The sequence below is a fragment of the Miscanthus floridulus genome, chromosome 6 (assembly GCF_019320115.1).
Source record: "Miscanthus floridulus cultivar M001 chromosome 6, ASM1932011v1, whole genome shotgun sequence".
Classification (NCBI taxonomy): Eukaryota; Viridiplantae; Streptophyta; class Magnoliopsida; order Poales; family Poaceae; genus Miscanthus; species Miscanthus floridulus.
Genome location: NC_089585.1, coordinates 112,568,458 through 112,589,699, shown reverse-complemented (window position 1 = coordinate 112,589,699; position 21,242 = coordinate 112,568,458). Strand labels below are relative to the sequence as shown.

At 48.8% G+C, this 21,242-nt stretch overlaps 1 protein-coding gene, 1 non-coding gene and 1 pseudogene across 2 annotated transcripts; 1 reads left to right on the top strand and 2 right to left on the bottom strand.

Moving 5' to 3' along the window:
* Nucleotides 1-10,171: 10,171 nt before the first annotated feature.
* Nucleotides 10,172-10,243, bottom strand: TRNAQ-CUG (transfer RNA glutamine (anticodon CUG)). The gene has a single exon. It is a non-coding gene; the product is annotated as a tRNA-Gln (tRNA).
* A 1,347-nt stretch (nucleotides 10,244-11,590) lies between these two features.
* On the top strand, nucleotides 11,591-12,614 carry LOC136461032 (phospholipase D alpha 1-like). Its single transcript, XM_066460509.1, has 2 exons — nucleotides 11,591-12,544; nucleotides 12,597-12,614. The coding sequence occupies exons 1-2, from the start codon at nucleotides 11,591-11,593 to the stop codon at nucleotides 12,612-12,614; spliced, it is 972 nt and encodes a 323-aa protein (XP_066316606.1).
* A 92-nt stretch (nucleotides 12,615-12,706) lies between these two features.
* Nucleotides 12,707-13,651, bottom strand: LOC136461031 (EID1-like F-box protein 3; annotated as a pseudogene).
* Nucleotides 13,652-21,242: the final 7,591 nt, after the last annotated feature.

Genomic DNA, 21,242 nt, shown 5'->3' with positions numbered 1-21,242 from the left:
TTCTCCAGTCATATGATTTGTACATCCGCTATCAAGCACCCAACTTGATCCACCAGAGGAGTATGTCTGCAAAACAAGTTTAGTCGCTAGATTTAGTCCCCAACTTGACTTGGGGCCTTGCATGTTAGTCACAAGAAACTTAGGAACCCAAATAGAAGTATTCCTATATATGTTAGTTTTTTTCCAACATATTTTGCAACCACTTGACACTGTTGTTGTTCTTTAATACAAAACATGATGTCAAGCTTTGTCGAGGTGCATGGGTCTTTGGTTGATAGGCATACTTGTTCTTAGTGCCCTACATTGATTCCTTTGGCTTCTGGGAAACCTACTTCTGCTGGAACACCTTCTTCATGGGCTTAATCTAATCTAGTGCAGAAGAGGTAGCCTTCCTATTCTTGCGGGGCGCAGCACTGCTGCCCTTCACCATGGCACTGCCATGGTTTGTGCAGGCTTCTCTACACCAATTCTACCCTTCCTCTCAAACTGCACACACTCATAGTCATTCACTATCTTTCTTCCATTTGTCTTGGCTTCTATTGTGTGTCCTAGCCCATGCTTAATTGAGGGATGCCTTCCCTCCTTGTATTGTGACCTTTTTGGTTCATCCTTATTCTTGTCATTAACTTGGCCCTTTCCATCCATGCACTCTTTTCCAATGATCTCATTAATCCTAGCAATCTTCTTTCTCATAGCCTCTATATTTGCAAGGTTAGTGGAATAGGCATTTAAATTAAGATTATAACATTTTCTACAACCTTGGCTAGTGGAGGGAGTAGAGGTTTCCTTTGCCTTAGAGGAATGTGAGTTGCTATCCCAAAGAATGCCATATTGCACCTCAAGTTCTTTGTGCTTTTCATCCAAGTCACAATACTTTTTTTTGAGAGCATTATGTGCTTTCTTTGTGATAGCATGGTGCTCTTGCTCTTTGGCTAGGGCCTTGTATAAGGATTTCACCTCACTTCTCTCTAATGCAAGAGCTTCCTTGCTAGCAATGTAGAGATCCTCTTGTTGGATAAAAGCCTCCTCTCTAGATTCTAGCTCGGCTTGGACACTCTCTAAATCCTCTATTAACTTAGTGATGAATAATTTGGTCTTTCTATCCAAGTTTTTAGTTATTTGGTCAATTTCTTTATCATTAGATCTATCATCACTAGAGCTACCACTAATATCACTACTAGAGATATCACTAGGAGGTGGAGGAGATTTAGCCTTTGATTTTACCTTCTCATCCTTTGCCATGAGACAAATGTGAGGAGAGTGGTAGTTATCATCGGACATGTTGTTGAAGAGCCTTGGTGTAGAGGATGGCTTGTGGATAGCTATTGTTGCAATCTTCTCATCCTCTTCACTTGTGCTCTCTCTAGTTGAGTTCCATTCATGCTCAATGTGAGCCTCTCCTATGTATTTCTTGCTCTTTCTATGGTCAATCTTTTCTTCTTTCTTGTACTTGTTGTCTTCGATCTCATGTGGACACTTGGCAGTGAAATGCTCGGTGCTACCATAATTGTAGCATGTCCTCTTCTTCTTGTTTGGAACTTTCTCTTCACTACCTTGTAGCCTTACTTCTTTAGTCCCTTTTGAAATCTTTTCATGAAGAGAGCAACATCATCAACCTTTTCATAATGTTCATCATCATTTTCATCTTCACTTGAGGATGATGTAGTCTCGACTTGCTCTTGGACTTGCTTGATTGCTTTAGGCTTGCTTATTGAAGCTTGCTTGTTGATCCTGGACTTGCTAGTAGAGCCTTGCTTGCTTGATTTGTTTGCCTTGAGAGCTACATCCTTGATCTTCATGCCATCTAACTTTGCTTGCAACTCACTAGGCTTTTTTCTTTCATTTGCTTCTTCTCTTTGCATGTCAAAGGTCAAGATTCTCCCAAGTACATCATTTGGTGTTGTTTACACCAAAATTTGGAGAAGAACGCGAGAATTCAAAGGCTTCCAAAAATTGTGCCCATCAAGGAATCGATTGTATGAGGATCGATATTAGCTGATTCAGATACGACTCTAGAATTGGATCTCTTTGGATGATGTCAGCAGATAGCGATGATGAGCTACGGTTGGCGCTAGGAAACTATATATTGGACTCTACAAAAAGGAAAAGATTAGGGTCCAAGTTATCTTAAATTAGAAATATTTTCTTCTATGTCGAAGATTGTAACGAGTCGTGCTCGAGTAGGATTCTTGTTTAAGCTTCGGGTATAAATATTGGACACCGGCTACTGTAAAAGGACACACAATCAATCAAATATAAGTTCCTTACTTTTTTTGGCTCCGGCCACCCCTTAGGAGTAGAAGTAGAGTAGATCTCGGTGAGTTCTTCAGGGAGCAGGGCTGCATCGGTCCGACCGACCTCTGGCTTGTTTTTAAGTACCATTATGGCTTATACTTCTGTTCGTACGACTGCATCGATCCGATCGACCTCCACTATGACTCTAGTATAAGCTAGTTATCGACTCTTGTCTAGTTCAAGTACGACTGCATCGATTCGATCGACCTCCACTGCTCGAACTAGATTAAGGCCAAGTTATCGGCTCTATCTAAGGGTGGTGTTCCTTTGGATAGATTCATTAAGTTACCGATATTGCTTATTGCTTCCATTATTTATTTAATTACAGTAATATCACTTCGCCCGATTGAGATTGATCTAGATCGGCCTTATATCCTATTTAACCCATCATTTGTTAATCTAAATTGATCTAATATGCACCTTGAATGATGAGTTATGTTTCATTGGTTATTTTATGTCAATCTTGATCGTGCATAGTGTGCGATTAAGGTAGGTTTTGTCTTGAATAGATCTATTGGCTAACAAAAATTGTTCCGTGGTCTGTTATCACGGCATGTGTGATTCTGCCTCACACCCTACTGTTAGCACCATGGAGTAGGGATTATTATTTGGTAGATCTATTCCTAATAGGGCATGACCTTAACTGTGCGCTATGCCTGAATCAGTTGTTTTAGCCGATATCGAGCGCTTTCACATACGTGGTTCATGTTACGAGACCGTTAAAGTAAAGATAGGTTGAAAGATATGTTAGCTCTATGATCTTATTATTGTATTATGGTCTGCATGATTCTGTCTCATGCCCCACTGATATTAGTAATAAGTTAGGGTCATCAAATCTATTGTTGTTTCTATGGCCTGCATGATTCTGCCTCATGCCCCACTGATCATGCCGATAGATGAGATCTAATATGTTTATTAGATTTATCTTTATTAAATGGTTAAATGATGATGAACTGCTTCTTTTATACAAAAAGGGATTCGGTTACTTACAGTCATTGGCTTAGTATAAACTGATTACTGTTGACATCCTATTGCCATTGATTAATATTTGTCTAAATAACAAGATTCATCCTGAACGATAACCGATTTGCCTTCCATAATTCTATGAGCTTTAACTGATTTATTCTTATGAATATACTGGAATCGACTATTTAGTCGATCTCCTTTCATACCGGCTCTCAGAGCCACACATTCGGGACTGTCTGGCAACACAAGCATGTTCCACCTTAAATTACTGATTAGCTTTCTCTCCTTGTCAATTGCAGGGTTAAATTGACTGACATATCTTGGGAGGAGTGCGCAGGATCGATAATCCCTACGCTGAAGCTAGGCGGATCTATAGCTCCATCGAGCGAACCCTTCTGGCTTGCTCGTGTGTCCTCGGCATGGGATAAAATTTCATGCCGATAGGTGTGAAGTACTCAAACCTCTTCTTGTCTCTAATTAGAGTAACCACGGTCTTATTTCTTGGTGAATAAGCCTCCAATATAATCTTCACTACCTTGTGATCATCTAACTCATCATCACCATAACCTCTAATCTTTCCAACAATCACCATCAACCTATCAAACATCTCTTGTGGCCCTTCTCCTTCCAAGATCATGAACCGGTTGAGCTTGGCCATCAACAACTCAATTCTAGCCTTCCTCACTTTGTCAACCCCTTCATGTGCAAGGTGTAAGGTGTCCCATATTTGCTTGGCAACATCAACACCCATCACCCTATTGTACTCATCACCATCCAAAGCACTAAGCAACACACTTGTGGCTTAACCATTGAGATGAATAATTCTCATTTGATCTAGAGTTGGATTCTTGGGATCAACCGGTGGCTCAAATCCATTGCAAATAACCTCCCAAATGCCAGGGTGAAGACCTATAATATAGGCTCTCATCAAATGCTTTCACTTGGCAAAGTTAGTCCCATCGAAATAAGGTAACTTGCCTGCGGGCATATTGATGAAAGACCTTCGATCATGGTTGGTCATAGGCATAGAAGAATAGTTGAAGGATACGACGACATATTTGTTGTTGGAGTCGGCTTTGCCCTTTCCCTTCTTCTCCTTCTTGCCCCCTTGGTCACTTGGTAGGACTCATCATCATCTTCATCTTCGAAACTACTTGATATGTCACTTGATGATGCATTGGTTGCCTTCTCTTCTTCTTCCTTCTTCTTCCTAGCTTCTCTTATTTTTCTTCTTACTTCTCTCTTGAGCTTTCTTTCTTCTTTTCTTTGCTTCTTATCTTCAAGCCTTTGTTGCTCCTTCTTCTTCTTCTCTCTTGCTTCTCTTTTTGCTTTTCTTGCAGACTTTCTTTTCTTTCTTTCTTCTTCATTTAGAGCTTTCTCAGCATCGGTGGCCTCTAGCCGTGGGAGCATGGTGTTGCTCGCTGTAGATGCATTGAGCTCACTGCTATCGGTGTCGTGTAAGCTCACGTCCTCCGGATCGACGTCTATAGGCTTCACGCCACTAGATCCTCCTCTGGGCTCCATACCTCACGCGATGAAGCGTACACGAGGTAACCTGCTCCGATTTCACTTGTAGGATCTCTAGTTAGCCTTGTGGGGGTGAATAGGCCTGTTAAAATAAAACACGAACAAACGTCAAATTCAACCCGTGGCACTGCCGAGCTAGAACAGCGGCATTGCTGCACCTGTAGATAATTTTGTGATGCAGTTCAAAATCTAAGGATGGAAACTTAGATCAGAGAAATTACTGAGCTTCCTGCAGGGTAGTAGATCACAGATTGACAGCACAAAGTGGTATCACAAGTGCAAATAATTAGATCGACCTCAAACCCAAAAAATCATCTCAACAACAATATGAAATGCAATGGAAGTAAATCAAGCACAAGGTGACACAAGTATTTATCTCGTGGTTCAGCTCGCCAGTAAGGCTTGCCTAAGTCCACGTTGTTGAGATTAGCCACTAAGGCTTAGGGCTTTGCTACCCTTTCTCAAGAGAATTAACTCTTGAGTTGAGGGGTGAATTTACTAGCTTCAAGAGATGGTTACAGACCTCCCGGGGTTACGACATAAGTTGGTAAGCTACACGGACAATGCTCTAGCTGGCTAGAAGCAAGCTCCAAGAATAACAAACACAATCCACCGGGTAAAACACGAACCAAGTGCTCTTAGGCTTTGGGAAACAATGGATCTGCTCTCTAATCGAGTTTTGGAGCTTTTTTCTCTCAAGATTTGTTGGGCAAATCACAAAGAAATGTTGGAGCTCAAGGTCACCAATAGAGAAGAGAGAGAAAGAGCTAAGAGCTGTTGGGCGTCGGTCTGCTGGGCAGAGGTCGAAAAAGACCGTTGTGAGGGAAGAGAAGAGGTATAAATACCCTGCCCTAGTCCCAACGGTCAGATAAGCCGCGCTTTAGGTGCGGCACTGCCGCACCAAGGTAGACAGCAAGAGACAGAAGGAAGTTGAGCTGGCTATCTTGGCTGAGCAATTGAGGATGTATGTGTATGAGATTGAGCACTTAGTTGCACACTTTAGCAAGTTTATTATGCCCCCCTTTATAGTACGGTATTTCCTATACTCAAATTTAAAATATAGAGTGAGATAAAACTCTTTTTGAGTTTTGATGCCGTCACCTTTTATAATTGGGGGCTCCTTCGTTATGAACAACATCGTCGTGTCATCTCGATAAATCTAATTAGACCTCTAATTATGTAGTCATTATCACAAAATTCATAATTAGAGCTTGATTGCACTTTCAATTGGTGCGCGAGAGTTTCTGGAAGGAGGATGTACAACATATATTGGCAACACCAACCAATCCAGATCATGCAGATGAAATAGCGTGGCACTTTGATAATAAAGGGCAATTCTCGGTGAAGTCTGCCTATCATGTCTTAGATGACGAAAACAATCATGTGAAGCCTCGGCAAAGGGGGTGGGAAGTAATAGCAGCAACACTGTAAACTGAAGAGGTGCTATTTGGCGAAAATTATGGAAGCTTCCTTGTTAGCCGAAGGTTCGTCATTTTCTATGGCGGCTGGCGCGAAACAGCCTTGCTCTCAAGATGAACATCCAGAGGAGAGGTGTGCAGCTTGATACAAGATGTCCAGTGTGTCACCGGTTCGATGAGGATGGTGGTCACTGGCTCACTGCTTTCTCAAGTGCAAGATGGTGAAACGATGCTGATCTAGCCTTTCCTTGAGCCGCGTCAGCAATTGTTACTCAAACAATCGGCATGGGAGGTTGTGACTGAAATTTTAGCCCTGAATGATGAGGTCCGAACAAAAACAGCGCTGCTCCTTTGGAAGTGGTGGAGCGTGAGAAACAAGATCAATAAAGGGGAGAAAAGCTAGAACGGTCAACAAGTTGCTGCAGAGGTGCTTAACCTATTGAGTGACCAGAACAAATTGGAGAGGGTGGAGCCGGTCCGACGGGAGAGGCCGGATGGATCGTTCCACCACCGGGCTAGCTCAAAATCAATTCTGATGGTTCTTTCATACAGGAGACAATGCAGGGTAGCTGGGGCTTCGTTGTCCGCGACCATGATGGTGAAGCGGTGCTTGCAGGAGCTGGACGTCTAGGATTAATTCCAGACGCAATCACAGCTGAAGCAGCGGCTTGTGCACAAGCACTGCAAGCGTCCACAGATCAAGGCATCTCGCATGTACAAGTGGAGGTGGATTCGCTGCAGCAAGCTCTTCAATCATCCTCCATGGACCTTGCGACATGCAGTATGCTGATAAGAGATGCCCGTTCGATGTTGAATGAGCACTTTATATGCAGTAAAATTCTTTCTGTTCCCCGAACTTGTAATGGGTTAGCTCATAATTTAGCCAAGCTTTGATAGCCATGTGTGGGCTAGCCCTCTCCCAGAATTTGTAATGTCTTTGATTGCTCGCGATAACATCGAGCGTATGAGCAGGTACATTGCTATACGTAAGCGGTCTCATATGCTGTCTCATGTAGACGTCGAGCGTATGAGCAGGTACATTGCTATACGGTTAGTGGTCTCGTACGCTGTCTCATGTAGTGCCATGCATGATTTTTACTGATGTCGAGGAAAGAGAGAGTGAAGGGAGAACGAGGTCGTTGTTTCACGAAACAACCACCTCATGAGCTAAAATTTAGGACTATAAGACAAGTATTTTACTATTGTATGAGTTATTGTTGCCATGCAACTCACAACTTTATCTTTATTCTATGCATAAATTAAGGAATCGTGAGACAACTTAAAAAAACAACCATTATATATATTTTCTGTTAAGTCTTGTTAAAATTACATACCACTATACGAGACCACTTATGAGATAAGATCAATATACTTGTTGTGAAAAGGATTCTTGAAGCGGGCACCGCACCGTCTCTGCCGGAGTGTGCCAGACCGCAGACAAGGTGCCGCTTGGATTCTAAAAATCCAGATTACCTAGAGTATCATAAAAGGGAATCTGAGATTTTCAAGCTTTGAGATATGTGACTTTAAGAATCTAGCCTACTATCTCTCTCGGTTGAATGATGCGCAGATTTTTTTTTTTAATCAGAATTCCTCTTCGACCTATTTAAACGGCACTTACCAATAGGCATGTGCATGTCCACCAAAAGCATAGATGGGCAACGGGCCGGTCCGACACGGCACGGCACGAGCCCGTGCCAGGCATGGCCCGATAGGGCACGGCACGGAAGGGCCCGCCAGGCCACTGGGCTATGCCGCACTAGTTCATCGTGCCTAGCCAACGGCCCAAGCATGGCCTGCGGGGGCCACTTTTCGTGCCGGGACGGCCCAATAAACACAGTGTTTTTAGCAGGCCAGGCCGGCCCGAGGCCCACCAAATGCCAGCAAAGAGAGGGGGGAGAGGAAGCGGCCGGCTTCAACTGCGGGAGCTGGCGGCGGCGGCCTCGCCGGCGCGCTCGCAGCTGGCGGCAACGGACAGCGAGCTCGATGATGCCGCGCTCGCCTGAGATATGGCCATCCGGGAGGTCTGCAGCCACTTACCGGGGGGGCGTGGACCAAAAAGGGAGGACGCCGACGGTGCTGGCTTGCTGGGGGCTGGGAGCGTGGAGCCGAGAGGGAGCGCCGCTACCTTCCACATCAAAGAAGGGAGGAGGAGCCACAGAGCTCTTGGCCTCAGAAGAGCGGAGGCAGAGGCAAGGGAGGAGGCGCTGAGGAGGGAGGAACTCGCGGAGGTGCGGTCTTCGTGCGGCGTGACTGCGCGAGCCGAAGGGGTGGCCGGGTGGGGAATAGAGCTAGAGTTAGGATATAGAAAATGAGTGGGCAGTGGGCTGTTAGCTGGCCACCAGGCTAAAGTAGCCACCGGACCGACCACTAAAATACGGGTCGTGCTGTGCCTACCCGCGTGCCTGGGTGCGGCCCAGGCACGGACTGGTGCATCGGGTCGTGCCGGCTCGGGCCCGCACAATATCGGACCGGGCCGTGCTTGGGCCGGGTCAAAAATGTGGGCCATCGTGCCACGGGCTGCATGTCCATATATAACCAAAAGGATGGTATAATCTGGAACTGTCTTTGTTTCTCGCCGTTAAACACACTCCGAAATTTTTTATGGCCAACGACATAGGCTGTTGGCTGTTGCTCGTGTCCCCAAACAACAGTCGTGGCACTGGTGTCGATCCCGACGCTTCACGACCAGGGGCGGAAGCTCTCCATCATGGTACGTTCCGATCGATTAATTCCACTGCATGTACTGTACATATCTATTTATTGGATTAGATATATCAGGTAACTTGATCGATCGACTATTTCGTGCGTGCAGAGGCTGCCGCCTGGCGGTGAAGACGGGCCTGTTTGGTTGGTGACTGGCAGGCAACTCAGAAGCCAGGCAAAAATGCCAGGCGTCCAATTTCTTGTGCCTGCGGCCAGGATTTGTTGCCTGGCAACAGGCCCAAAAAACGTGGAGTACATGTCGTTCGCCCTCCAACAAAACTACCAGAAACCAGAAGAGTTGATGTGTTCTGAGAAGCTATATAAACCAAGAAACGAAGACCTATTCTCATGAAGCTGTATCCGGAAGATCAATTACGAAGTTGCTGTCAGCAGTCTTGCTCCCATATGCTCTAGGATGCGGGTTCAGGTCCATCCACAACAGGGTATTGTAAACCCAATGCAGCCAAAATCACACCAGCAAGTGAAAACAGTGTGTCAGGTAATGGGTGCTGCAAACTATTATAACATACAATAATCCAACACACTTTGTAAATAACAAAAATGGAAGAATCAGTAGCAAGGTCAGCATATTAGAGATACAACAATAGTCCCCTCAAAAGAAGTGAGGTGATTTCCCCAATTCTACTCAGCACCATTGTTTCACTACCAAAAAAAAACTAAATATGTTCGCGCTTATCTACAACATTGTTCAAGTTATGCTAAAATCCTGACCGAACGAAGCAGCCAAATAAATTATAACAAGTTAGGGCAACGGCAATCTAACTGGTTTATGGGACTCCCAACCAACAAACTATATGATTTATATGTTCATTAGTTAAGGTGCTAACTAAGCAAAAAAAAGATAATGTGGTACTAAAATGAAAGAAGAGAGAGGAGAAAATGATTTCTTAGATAAGAAACCATATCTACACAAGAACCAAGATATGAAGACAAATGATAACAGATGATGGGGATAAAATATTTAATTGAACAAAATTATTCTTTAGAAAGTTGGAAACTATATATTGAGAATATAATTTTTATGTAGTGTCTATATAATTTGACAAGTATAAAAAATATATCTTACTCCATAGTTTATGCGTTATGACTGTCCTTAGGTGATCTCAGGCTCAGGGAAACAGAGTTACGGAAGTCCGCGTTAATTGCTACCCTTGCAGCCTTGCTTGAACGGTTGAACCGTTGTTCTTGCACACACAAAAAAAGAACCGTTGTTGAGGAAAAAAATAGGCTTAAAAATAAGGTCCCACCGAGATTTGAACTCGGGTTACTGGATTCAGAGTCCAATGTCCTGACCACTAGACCATGGGACCATTCGCGCTGCCAAAACTAAAATAATTAGATTAAAATATTTGGTTGCACTGGCTACCGCTGCAGTGCGAAGTTCACAGCACTACTCTGCGCTATGCAGTCAGCTAAAGCTGACGATACATAGTTCATACCATACTGTCGTGGCACGGTTACGTTTCTACCTGTTTGCATTGCTAGTATTTGCTATGGATCCTTGTCTCTTCAGAGTTCAGGCTATTTGATCCGAAAGGGTCGATGACGATGAGGCCATCCAACAAGTCTTGGTCGCAATTTCGCATCCATCGGGGCGAAGAGGCGTAGCAGTGGATCACCTGTCGGAAAGCACTCAAGCGTGAGTAGCACACCACGTGGATATCCGCATCCAAAGTGGACAACTTGCTGGGCATGGATTTTATGGCTCAGCGTTGCTCGACCCTACACTAGGCATTAATGATTAGTCTAGCTACATCATCATCATCACCCCAACACACATGCATATCTTTTGAAATTCGTAGGGAAAAAATCATCATATATCTGATTATGAGATCAATTTGATAGATTCACACTGTTCCTTCAGATGATAAAATATATGGACTTATAAAGTGTTTGTTGTATTTTGAAAGTAAATGATGATTTGCATGCATTTGTTTATTTCGAAATTAACTTTTTCTAAATCCATAAATCATAAAAAATTGTTTGATAGTCTTAGTTTCTATTGTCGGTCTCGTGCCGCTAAAGTTTGGCGTGCCACTATTGTTGTTGGTGCAGACTGCAAACCTCTTCCGATGAAATTCTATTGGGCCCGTTTGATCCTTGGAATTGAATTCTTCCTAATAATTATAATTTAGATATAGATTAATTAAGCTAATATAGTTGCATATATAATATATTTGTATATTTATTGTTAGGCATATAAGGGATATACTTATATGTTGTATTTTTATTATAGGGAAGTGAGTTGAAGAGTGTGCTATAAGTTGGAGAGTAGAATTATAGTATAGTGATCTATAGAATTCATTTTTATCTCCCACCCTATGAATTTGATATAGGCTTATTTGTGAGCTTGTGAAAGTTATGGAATGTCAAATTCTAAGTCAAATAGCCTAATCCATTAAGTAGATTTCAATTCTTCTAAAATGAAGAATGCAAACGGCCCTTGAATTGCTTACTTGTGCTTGTGCCATTTCTAACTTTCCTGTCTAAATTTAGATGATCCTACGTAATACCCTGCATAATATATTTATTTTTGAGTTAAATACATCAGAGATCCATTAACTTGTGACGATGTTTCAGTTAGGTCCATCACCTTTCAAAGTGGTTTTTTGGTCAATAAACTTTATACGGCGTATCACTTAGATCCATACCTCTCCATGTTGGCTTCTCGTGCTGATGTAGCACGTCGTCGTTGTATAGGAAGGCGACGTGGACCAGGCGGACCAACCACAAGACGGGGACGACCCTGTCGCCTTACCACTGGACGCCATGGAGCTCCGGCTGCGGCCACGGAGAAGATTCAGGAGTCCCCAGGCGTGCACTGCCTCCAGCACAGCCGGCTCTACGTCGACATCGACGTCGGCGCGGCGCGGGTGGCGCGCACTCGGGAGGTGGAGTTCCACCCCACCGGCCCGGTCTGGAACCAGTCGTTCCGCCTGCACTGCGCCTACGCCGCCGCGGCGGTCACCTTCACGGTCAAGAACCAGCACCTCATCGACGCGGGCGTCCTCGGCGCCGGGTCCATGCCCGCCGCCCGCGTCGCCTCCGGACAGGCGCTCGAGTGCTGGCTCGACCTCCGCGGTGGTGAGCATGCCCACGAGACGCACACGCCGAGCCTCCACGTCCGCCTACACTTCTTTGACGTGGAGCGTGACCCGTACTGGGGCGCCGGCGTCCGCCTCCCCGAATTCGCGGGCGTCAAGCCCGTGTTTTTCCCGGAGCGGACCAACTGCAGCGTCACGCTGTACCAGAATGCGCACCTATCCGACGCGTTCGACCCGGGGGTCCGCCTCAACGGCGGGCTAGCGTACCGGCCGGCGCGGTTGTGGGAGGACCTGTTCGCCGCCATCCGCGGCGCGCGGCGGTTCGTGTACGTTGCGGGGTGGTCGGTGAACACAGAGATCACGCTGGTGCGCGACGTGGGCCGTTGGGTGGTGGTCCCCGGCGCCGACGGCGTCACGCTGGGCGAGCTGCTGAAGCGGAAGGCCGACGAGGGGGTGGCCGTGCTGGTGATGCCGTGGCAGGACAACACGTCCGTGTCGTTCCTCGGCAACGCCGGCCTGATGAAGACGCACGACGAGGAGACCCGGAGGTTCTTCGAGGGCACCAATGTGAGGTGCTTCCTCTGCTCGCGCAATGCAGTTGCTCTGGCTGCTACAACAGAGCCCGAAGCTGAGCTAACGATGCGAGGTGTTCGACCAGGTACGACGACGAGAACCACACGCTGTTCAGGGACCTCGACACGACGTACTCCACGACTTCATGCAGAACAACTACAAGCACGCCTCCCTGCAGCGTGGCGGCCCGCAGGAGCCGTGGCACGATGTGCACTGCACATTGGAAGGTGCCACGGCGTGGGACGTGCTCGCCAACTTTGAGCAGCGGTGGCGGAAGTCGAAGCTGTCGCTCTCGACGGCGTCGGCGCGGGAGAAGAGGAACGGCGCCGCTGTGGCGAGGTCGTAGCAGGGCACCAGCTGTGGCACCACGGTGTCCCGGAGCGTGGCGTCCCCGAACACCCGGCGCAGCGGCGCGAACGACCTCGACGACCTCTCCCCACGCCGGAACAGCGCGCGCGCCGCAGTAGGGGCAGCGCACGCGTGTCTCCAGCGGGGCCTGTGTCCCACTAGGCACGCGCGCGTCTGGGAGCGCATGAACCCGCGGAACACGCCGCGGTAGGCGCCCATGTCGTCGTCGGCGCCCGGCACGGCGTGCTCGCAGGGGTCCGACACGTAGAGCAGGTCGCCCCGGCACCGCCGCGACAGGAAGCTCCGCCTGGACGTCTTGGAGAAGCGTGACACCCCCGTGAAGTGGCCCCGCACCGCCGCCGCCGCCGCGCCGAAGCAGAAGAGCAGCAGCTTCGCCAGCGCCGGCCACCCGCCCACGACGCGCCCCGGGGCCGAGGCACGCCGCCTGCGCCTGCGCCCGTTAGCAAGGCCACCATCCGCGGCGCACAGGAGATGCAGAGTTCCCGCCACAGCACGCGCTCCACGACGGCCCGCAGCCGCCGGCTGACGCAGCAGGCGGTGCACAGCGCCTTGGGGTCGAAGTTGAGGGACCGGAACACCAGCGCCAGGACGTTCTCGTCCAGGATCCCCGTGTTCACGTCGTTGGTAGTCGGCACCGCCGCTCCGGTAGCTCGCGCTGCTATTCCCGCTACCGCCCGCGCCGCTGCTCGACGCGCCGAGGAACTGCCGCGTGTTCCGCACGCCCTCACTCATCGCCCTCGTCTACTGCTTACGTGAGCCACAACTGCCTCCAAGGACATTCAGCTGCCACGTCGGATTAAAAAAAGAAATGAAGAGATATGGATTAGAGATACATCACTTCAAAAGTTTATGGATCCAAAAAACCACTTTTATAGTTGATGGATTCAAGTGAAACATGGACAAAAGTTAATGGGTCAATGATGTATTTAACTCTTTATTTTTTATTAGTCAAATAATATGTTTATGTGAGCTCCTAAAATTATGGATCCAAACGTATTGTCAGCCTGACTTTGAGTTTGTGTTGATTGGAGCAATATCGCAACCCGTGTCCGATCCATTCTGGGCCCAAATAACATGACGGTCCGTGCATAGTGCACGCAAGCACAAATCAAGGCCCATTGCCTATGTTCACGTGCGCGGCGACGGCGAGAACGAGCGTGCGTCGTGCGAGGGCCCGCGCAGAAACCACAGAAGGCATACACGTCACGCACCACGTCAGAAGTGCCCCCAGTTTCTCGCAGCCTCCACCGGTCCCCTGCTCCCACGACGGAATCAGATCCTCCGAAGTTAGAAAAAAAAACCGACTATTCTCTGCCAATTCAGCATCTGAGCCATCCAATTTATATTCAACCGTGAGCGAAGCAAACTCTAGAAACAAACCAATCTCATGGGCCAGCCCATACCAGCTGAGCGTGCCAACTCTCCTGGGTGCGACTCCGTCTGTCCGCCTTCGCTCGTTCCTCTTCTCGACCGGCCGCCACCGGCCACCGCAACGCTTGGAGTCAGGGTCCCTACACCACCGGCGCTACCCTCTCCTCCCCTCCCTGACCCGGCGACATGGCATGTCAGCAGGGCTTCCACCTCATCAGTGCTCCCCTTTCCCGTCCTAGGCTCCCAGTGCTCTCCCTTATCCCTTTCTCCCTCCGATACTCTCTCTCCTCTCGTTCTCTGAAACTCTTTGAACTTCACACGACGCAGAACACACGCGGCACGGTGGCGGCCGGCAAGTGCGCGTTGCGGCGGCTGGCGAGCACGGTGGCGCAGGCGAGCACTCGAGGCGACCGACGACCTTCCGCGGCAGGCCAGCAACGTGGGCGAGCGCACGTTACGGCGACGCGGGCGAGCACTTGCGGCGGCGGGCGAGCGCTCGCGGAGCGGGCAAGCACACGCGTGACCAGCGGAGCGAGCGAGCACACTCGGCGGCCACGCAGAACACACGCGGCAGCGGCCGACAAGCGCGCGTTGCGGCGGTTGGTGAGCATGGTGGCGCAGGCGAGCACTCGAGGCGACCGACGACCTTCCGCGACAGGTCGACAGCGTGGGCGAGCGCTCGCGGAGTGGGCAAGCGCACGCGCGGCCAGCGGAGCGAGCGAGCACACGCGGTGGCCACGCAGAACACATGCGGTGGCGCGGTGGCGGCCGGCATGCGCGTGTTGCGGCGGCTGGCGAGCACGGTGGCACAGACGAGCACTCGAGGTGACCGGCGACCTTCCGCGGCAGGCCAACAGCGTGGGCGAGCGCAGGTTATGGCGACATGGGCGAGCACTTGCGGCGGCGAGCTAGCGCACACGCGGCCAGCAGATCGAGCAAGCACACCCGGCGGCCTAAGCACATCTGAGCGTCACGGTGGCCGGTGGCGGCCGGTCGGGAAGAAGAACGAGCGACGGCGGACAGGCGGAGTCGAACGAGTCGCACTCAGGGAAGTCGGTACGCTGAGCTAGTATGGGTCGGTGCATGAGATTGGTTTGTTTCATTAGCTTGCTTCGCTCACGGATGAATGCAAATTGGATGGCTCACGTGCTGGACTGCAGAGACAAGTTGTTTTCCCCGACGAAGAACTCCACTTTGCTTTACTTTCAAAAAAGAACTCCTCTTTGCATAGCCAGCACCTCCCAAGGTTTCCTAGTTTGTTAGGAGTGCACCTGAGTATAAAGGGCACTGGATCTGCTGTGAATAAGACATCGAAGGAAATAGGACCTCCCAAGGCGGCGGGTCTTCTCATTCGATGGTGGCTGCCGACGATTGAGCCGTGGCCACCGGCGACGAACCCACCACAACATTGCCTCGCTATCCTCTGCGCTCCCCACTGAAAGGTTCTTGTTTGATTTTGGTGATTGAGTGACAACCTAGGTGGATTAATTATGTTTAATGTGAAATACACATGTGATTAGTCTACAGGTACATGTGTGTGAGCAACCTATGTCATAGAGGTGAAATGGCTTGGATATGTTGCAAGGCTCACACATGTGACGAAGGAGCTCATTGCATACGAGACATGACATTGAGTCATGTGACTAAGGTGGAGAAGATTAAGACAAGACTTGACTTGATGGACCGGTTGCAAGCGTGAAGGGCAAGTTGGAGGCTTTGGAGCGATGGACCGCGTGGCGGTGAAGCTTGAGCAAAACTTAGCGTCGATGGACAAAGGCAACGGTGAAGAGCAATTAAAGTCAAGATCAATAAACCAATACGGTTACGTGATGATATGAAGTGGATCATATCATTTGTCATTGGTTGGTGCATATGTTACATCAACATTGGAGATTGAATGGAATGCGCAAGGCAAAGGTATAACCTAGGGCATTTTATTTCACTGGTCAAAGGTTGTGTAGAGAAGTGCGTGACCGGGTTTAGGATAGATGGCCGTACTATCAAGAGGGGCAAACTTGTTTGTATATCGGACATCTAGTGCCACTTGAACGATCTAACTTTGCATACGTGTTAGAATTGAGTGGTGTGGTGAAAGAAATGGCTAATCCTTTGGAAAATGTTTGTGAAAAGCTAACACATGTGCACAAGTTGGTGAACACTTGGTGGTGTTAGCACATTTGTAAAGGTGAAGAAGTTGGTAAAGAAAAGGAAGCGAAACCGGGCTCGGGGTGCTGCCTGGGTGGCACCGCCACCCCTAGGGTGGTGCCCACCTGGAGGCCGAGAGGGAGGAGTTGGCTGGTGCCCTGGGGGCACTGCCACTGCCTGTCCGGTGGCACCGCCACCCCTAGGGCGGTGCCCACCTCTTGGCCGAGAGCAGCAAAGTTAGTGGCTGGCACCGCCGGTGACCGTGTACACCGTCGGTGACCATGTACACCGTCAGGTGTTGTCCGGTGGCACCGCCACTTTTTATCCGAGGCTGGCTATTTCGGTGGTTGAGCGAGGGGGTCACCGCCATGGTGACGGCGGTGCACCGCCCTAAATTTCCAGAGGCTGGGGATCTCGGGGAGTTGACCCGGGTGGTCACCGCCACCCGCATGGCGGTGCACCACCCCTAGCTGTCCGGTGACCAAGACCTCAACGGCTAAGTGAAGTATCCGTTGGAATTTGATCATTGGGGAGGGCACTATTGTGTCCGGTGCCCTCGCAGAAACCAGTAGCTTTGCTCCAACCGCTCTATTTGGCTTGGGGGCTATAAATAGAGGTGGAGCTCAGGCATTTGGCTAGTTGAGCACCCATGGGACTGAGCGTCCATGCTTGGGGTGCTTGGATGCCCTATAACTCACTTGTGCTTGCAAGAGTGCGATCCGATTGTGAGTGAGTGTGATTCTAGTGCGTTGCATCGCGAGGTTGCATCGAGTGGCACTAGGTGATCGAGTTGCAAGCCGGTGGTGCTTGTTACTCTTGGAAGTTGTCACCTCTTGGACGGCTTGGTAGCTTGTGACTCCGTTGAAGCATGCGAGAAGCTTCTATGGTGCTCCGGAGGAGGATTTGTGAGGGGAATTGTGCTCACCCCACGGGGATCACGAGGAACAACTCTAGTTGAGCGTGTCATTGAGCTACTCTCACTTTCGGGGTAGGTTCTTGCGGTGCTCGACATGCAGACTTGGTGGGTGATACCAATTAGCCATCGAACCACCAAGTGAGCGGTCGACACAACAGGGCATAGCTTGGTGGCAACCAAGTGAACATCTGGAGAAAATCACCGTGTCAACATTGTCTTCATTATCTTATCAGTGGTTTGCATTCTGCGAAACACAAGCTTGTATTACTTTCATTTACATTGTGCTTGTGTAGTTGCTCTTGTGACTAGTTTAACTTTAGTAGCTTGCTAGTTGCCTACTTGCTTGTGTAGCATAGAAGTAGCTCCCCTACGTGGCTAATTTGGTTTTAGTAACCTTGTTAGTCACATTTCTTAGTTGTGTAGCTAAGTGTCTTGCGATATATAATTTGGCTTGTGTAGCATTGCTAATGAGCTTAGGAGCTTTGTGCTTTTGCTTCACTAGTTGTGTAGGAGCTCCCTCGGTTGTGCAAAGTACTAGTGCATAGGTTTGGGTGACCTTGCTCTAGAATTATTTTAGGTGAGCTCTAGCTAGCCCGTCACCTTAGTTGCTTAATTAGTATCTTTGTATGGTGCTTGTGAACTTAGATAGAGGGTTGTAGTCTTGGCTAGACCGATATTTTTAATTCCGCATTTATTTTGGTTAGCCGACGCGGTTAAATTTTATAGAAAGGACTATTTACCCTCTTTAGTCTGTCATCTCGACCCTACACCACGCCATCCATGCCATATCAATTTGGTATCAAAGACCACTCTAGAGGCATCGCCATCCATGCCCGGCCTCCACATCGATCCAGTGGCAATGGATGCCAAGCTCGACCGCATCCTTGCGCAAATCTCCACCATGAACGAGCGATTGAATTCGTATGATGAGCGGATTTGCGCGTTTGGAGAAATTCCAGCAAGACAAGAAAATGGGGGCAATGGCGACACCCACCGCCACGGTCGCCTTCAGCCGCTCCCTCGTCCCCATGAAGGCCTTGGAGGGTGACATGGCCATTGCTAACCATGCCAATGTGAACAACAACCAGGTGGCTGCTCCAGCGGGCGGCGCTATCCAATGCTTGACACCACCAGCGAAGGCCCAGGCGGCCATGACTCCGGGAGTCTCATCACCAGCTTCGCCAACAACCCCGTTGGCACTAGCGTCACCAACGCAGGTCATCTCCCCTACACCGACATTGGCAGTCATGGTGCCTTTGTCGCTGCCTCTACCTGCCGCAGCACCAATCCCTTTTCATCCGCCGGCGTTGCAGCCATCACAAGCAGGGCCGTGGATGTTTGCACACACGGTTTCCACGTCGGCTTCGCAGCAAGCCTTGCAAGCTCCATCAGTCGCTTGGAGTACGTCTCTAGTGCAGCCCCGCTCTGCTACACCCATAGTGGGGGTGGCTGCTCGTGGAGGGCACCATTGACTCCACGTGCGGGCGCTCTATGGATTTGATCCGGGCGGATTACATTCCACCAGATCTCGGTTTTTAGTTGGGCTCTGCTGCACCCATAGTGAGGGTGGCTGCTCGTGGAGGGCACCATCGACTCCACGTGCGGGCGCTCTATGGATTCGATCCGAGCATATTAGATTCCACCAGATCTCGGTTTTCAGTTGGACTACACAGTCTTCCGCTCCACCAATTGCCACAGCTCGAGGACGAGTTGTCTTGGAGGGGTGGAGTAGTGTTATGGCGGTGGAAGAGGTCTCTAGGAGCATGCACGCAGGTCCAGAGGCTAAAATAAGAAGGCGCATGCGGCATCATTGGTTAGAAGGCGCATGCGCCATCCTTTGGTTCGGAAGGAAGGAGTCGGGAGGATTATGAGGAGTTGGTTTCCTAGTTTGTTAGGAGTGCACCTGAGTATAAAGGGCATTGGATCCGGTGTGAATAAGGCATCGATGGAAATAGGACCTCCCAAGGCGGCGGGTCTTCTTCGACGGTGGCTGCCGGCGATTGAGCCGTGGCCACCGGTGACGAACCCACCACAGCATTGCCTCGCTATCCTCTGCTCTCCCCACGCCACCCACACCATATCAACACTAAGTCTGAATGGATAATGAGTACTCTTGGGTGCTCGACTCCACCCTTTTTACACGGAAAAGACAGAGTAAATTGATTGTAGACTAAACTGAGTTTATTCCTTCAATGTACTACATTTTGTTACGCTTGAATTTTATGATGTAAATATTTACTTCCTCTGTCCCAAAAAGAATGTAATCATAGATTTAAAACATGTCAAGTTTCCTTAAGTATTACCAAGTTTATAGAAAAAATAATAATATCAACATTTATGTCCTCTTATAGGTTTACTGTGAAAATATATTCTATAATTAATTTAATAATATTTATTCAGGATCATAAATATTTGTACTTTTTTATAGGTTTAGTTAGATTTAAATTTGCTTTTTTATTGAGGGAGGATATGCCATAACCGGGCACGTTTTTTGCGAGGCAAATGTTGAAATATACCGAAATAGTTGTAATTAATGGTTTTGTTTTTGACTTGCACGCAGGAGCACATCACATCGATCTGCGCCCCTCAACTCCAGACGACCCAGATTGGCTGGTGGCCCTAAGAGAATCAGAACTGAAGATCATATCTGGCTGGTTATCGGATTACTACGGGGCGGGAGGGTCACTCTTCCAGCCTGTAGCTGCCAAGGGCTCCTCTCCATCCTGAGGAACTACACTCCAGCCAAATTCAATTGCTTGATCTCAGAAATAAAAGGGCCGATTCGCGTTGCTACGAGTGCCAACCACCGTCACTGCCGCAGTGCTGCGTCATGAAGAACGAAGATCCTCGTATTGATTCTGACGCTGAATCCGCTCCTGCCTTGTGCCATTTCACTATTTCAGTAGCATTGTTCTGTATATATGGCGCGTCGCGCGTGTACATGGCTGATAAGGTTAGGAAAAACACTGGATAACGTAACGACTCTTTCACAGTGGTAGTGGCGGTCAGGTACTCTGCTGGATGGAGGTCTGATGTCATGTGCCGTGCCGCTGTAAATAACGTAATTGCTCCTGTTTTTTTTTTGTTCTTTTATTAAAAATGTTAGTGACATGTACGTGTACGGCCGTACATACGCTGCCAGTTTGCGTTTGGTGTCGCACTCGAGTAGTACACGACGGAGCGTGGGGATAAAAGATGACGAGCCGCCACGGGCCCTGGGTCCCGGCTGGAGCCGTCAAAGTCAAAAACCCACCTCGGATGCGAGCGGCCGGCACCACACGCTCTCTCTTTCTCTCTCATCCAGAATTCCAGATAACCAATTAACCAAGGTCATATTTAGTCCCACCAAATTTTCAACCTTGACACTATGTAAAAAGAAGATTTCTCATCATATCAAGCTTGCGGTACATGCATGGAGTATTAAATGTTGACGAAATCAAAAACTAATTGTACAGTTTGGTTGTACTTTATGAGATGAACGTTTTGAGCCTAATTAATCAACAATTGAACAATTATTACCAAATACAAATGAAATGCTACTACTACAGTGTCGCTGGAAATCCGACGACGCCAATTTAGAGCGCAACTAAACGCGGCCCAAGTCCAACTCGAGCAGTACTCCAGTTTATCCAATGCACTCAGATGTGGGCGCCACAACAACCGCACCGGCCAATTTGCTCTGCCCTTTCTTTTTCCGCCATCACAGCTCGAAACGCAGCGGCCAGCGGGCGGCACGCCGAAACCAACTGATGAAAAATACTGTTGACTGGTTTGTTGGGAACCAGGCCACCGGCCACCAGCCGGCAGCCGCGCCGCACCGCACCAGCCACCAGCTACAGCCAGCCTGCCGAGTCCTTCCATCCTGGCGCGGTTCCGCCGTCCGTGCCGCTT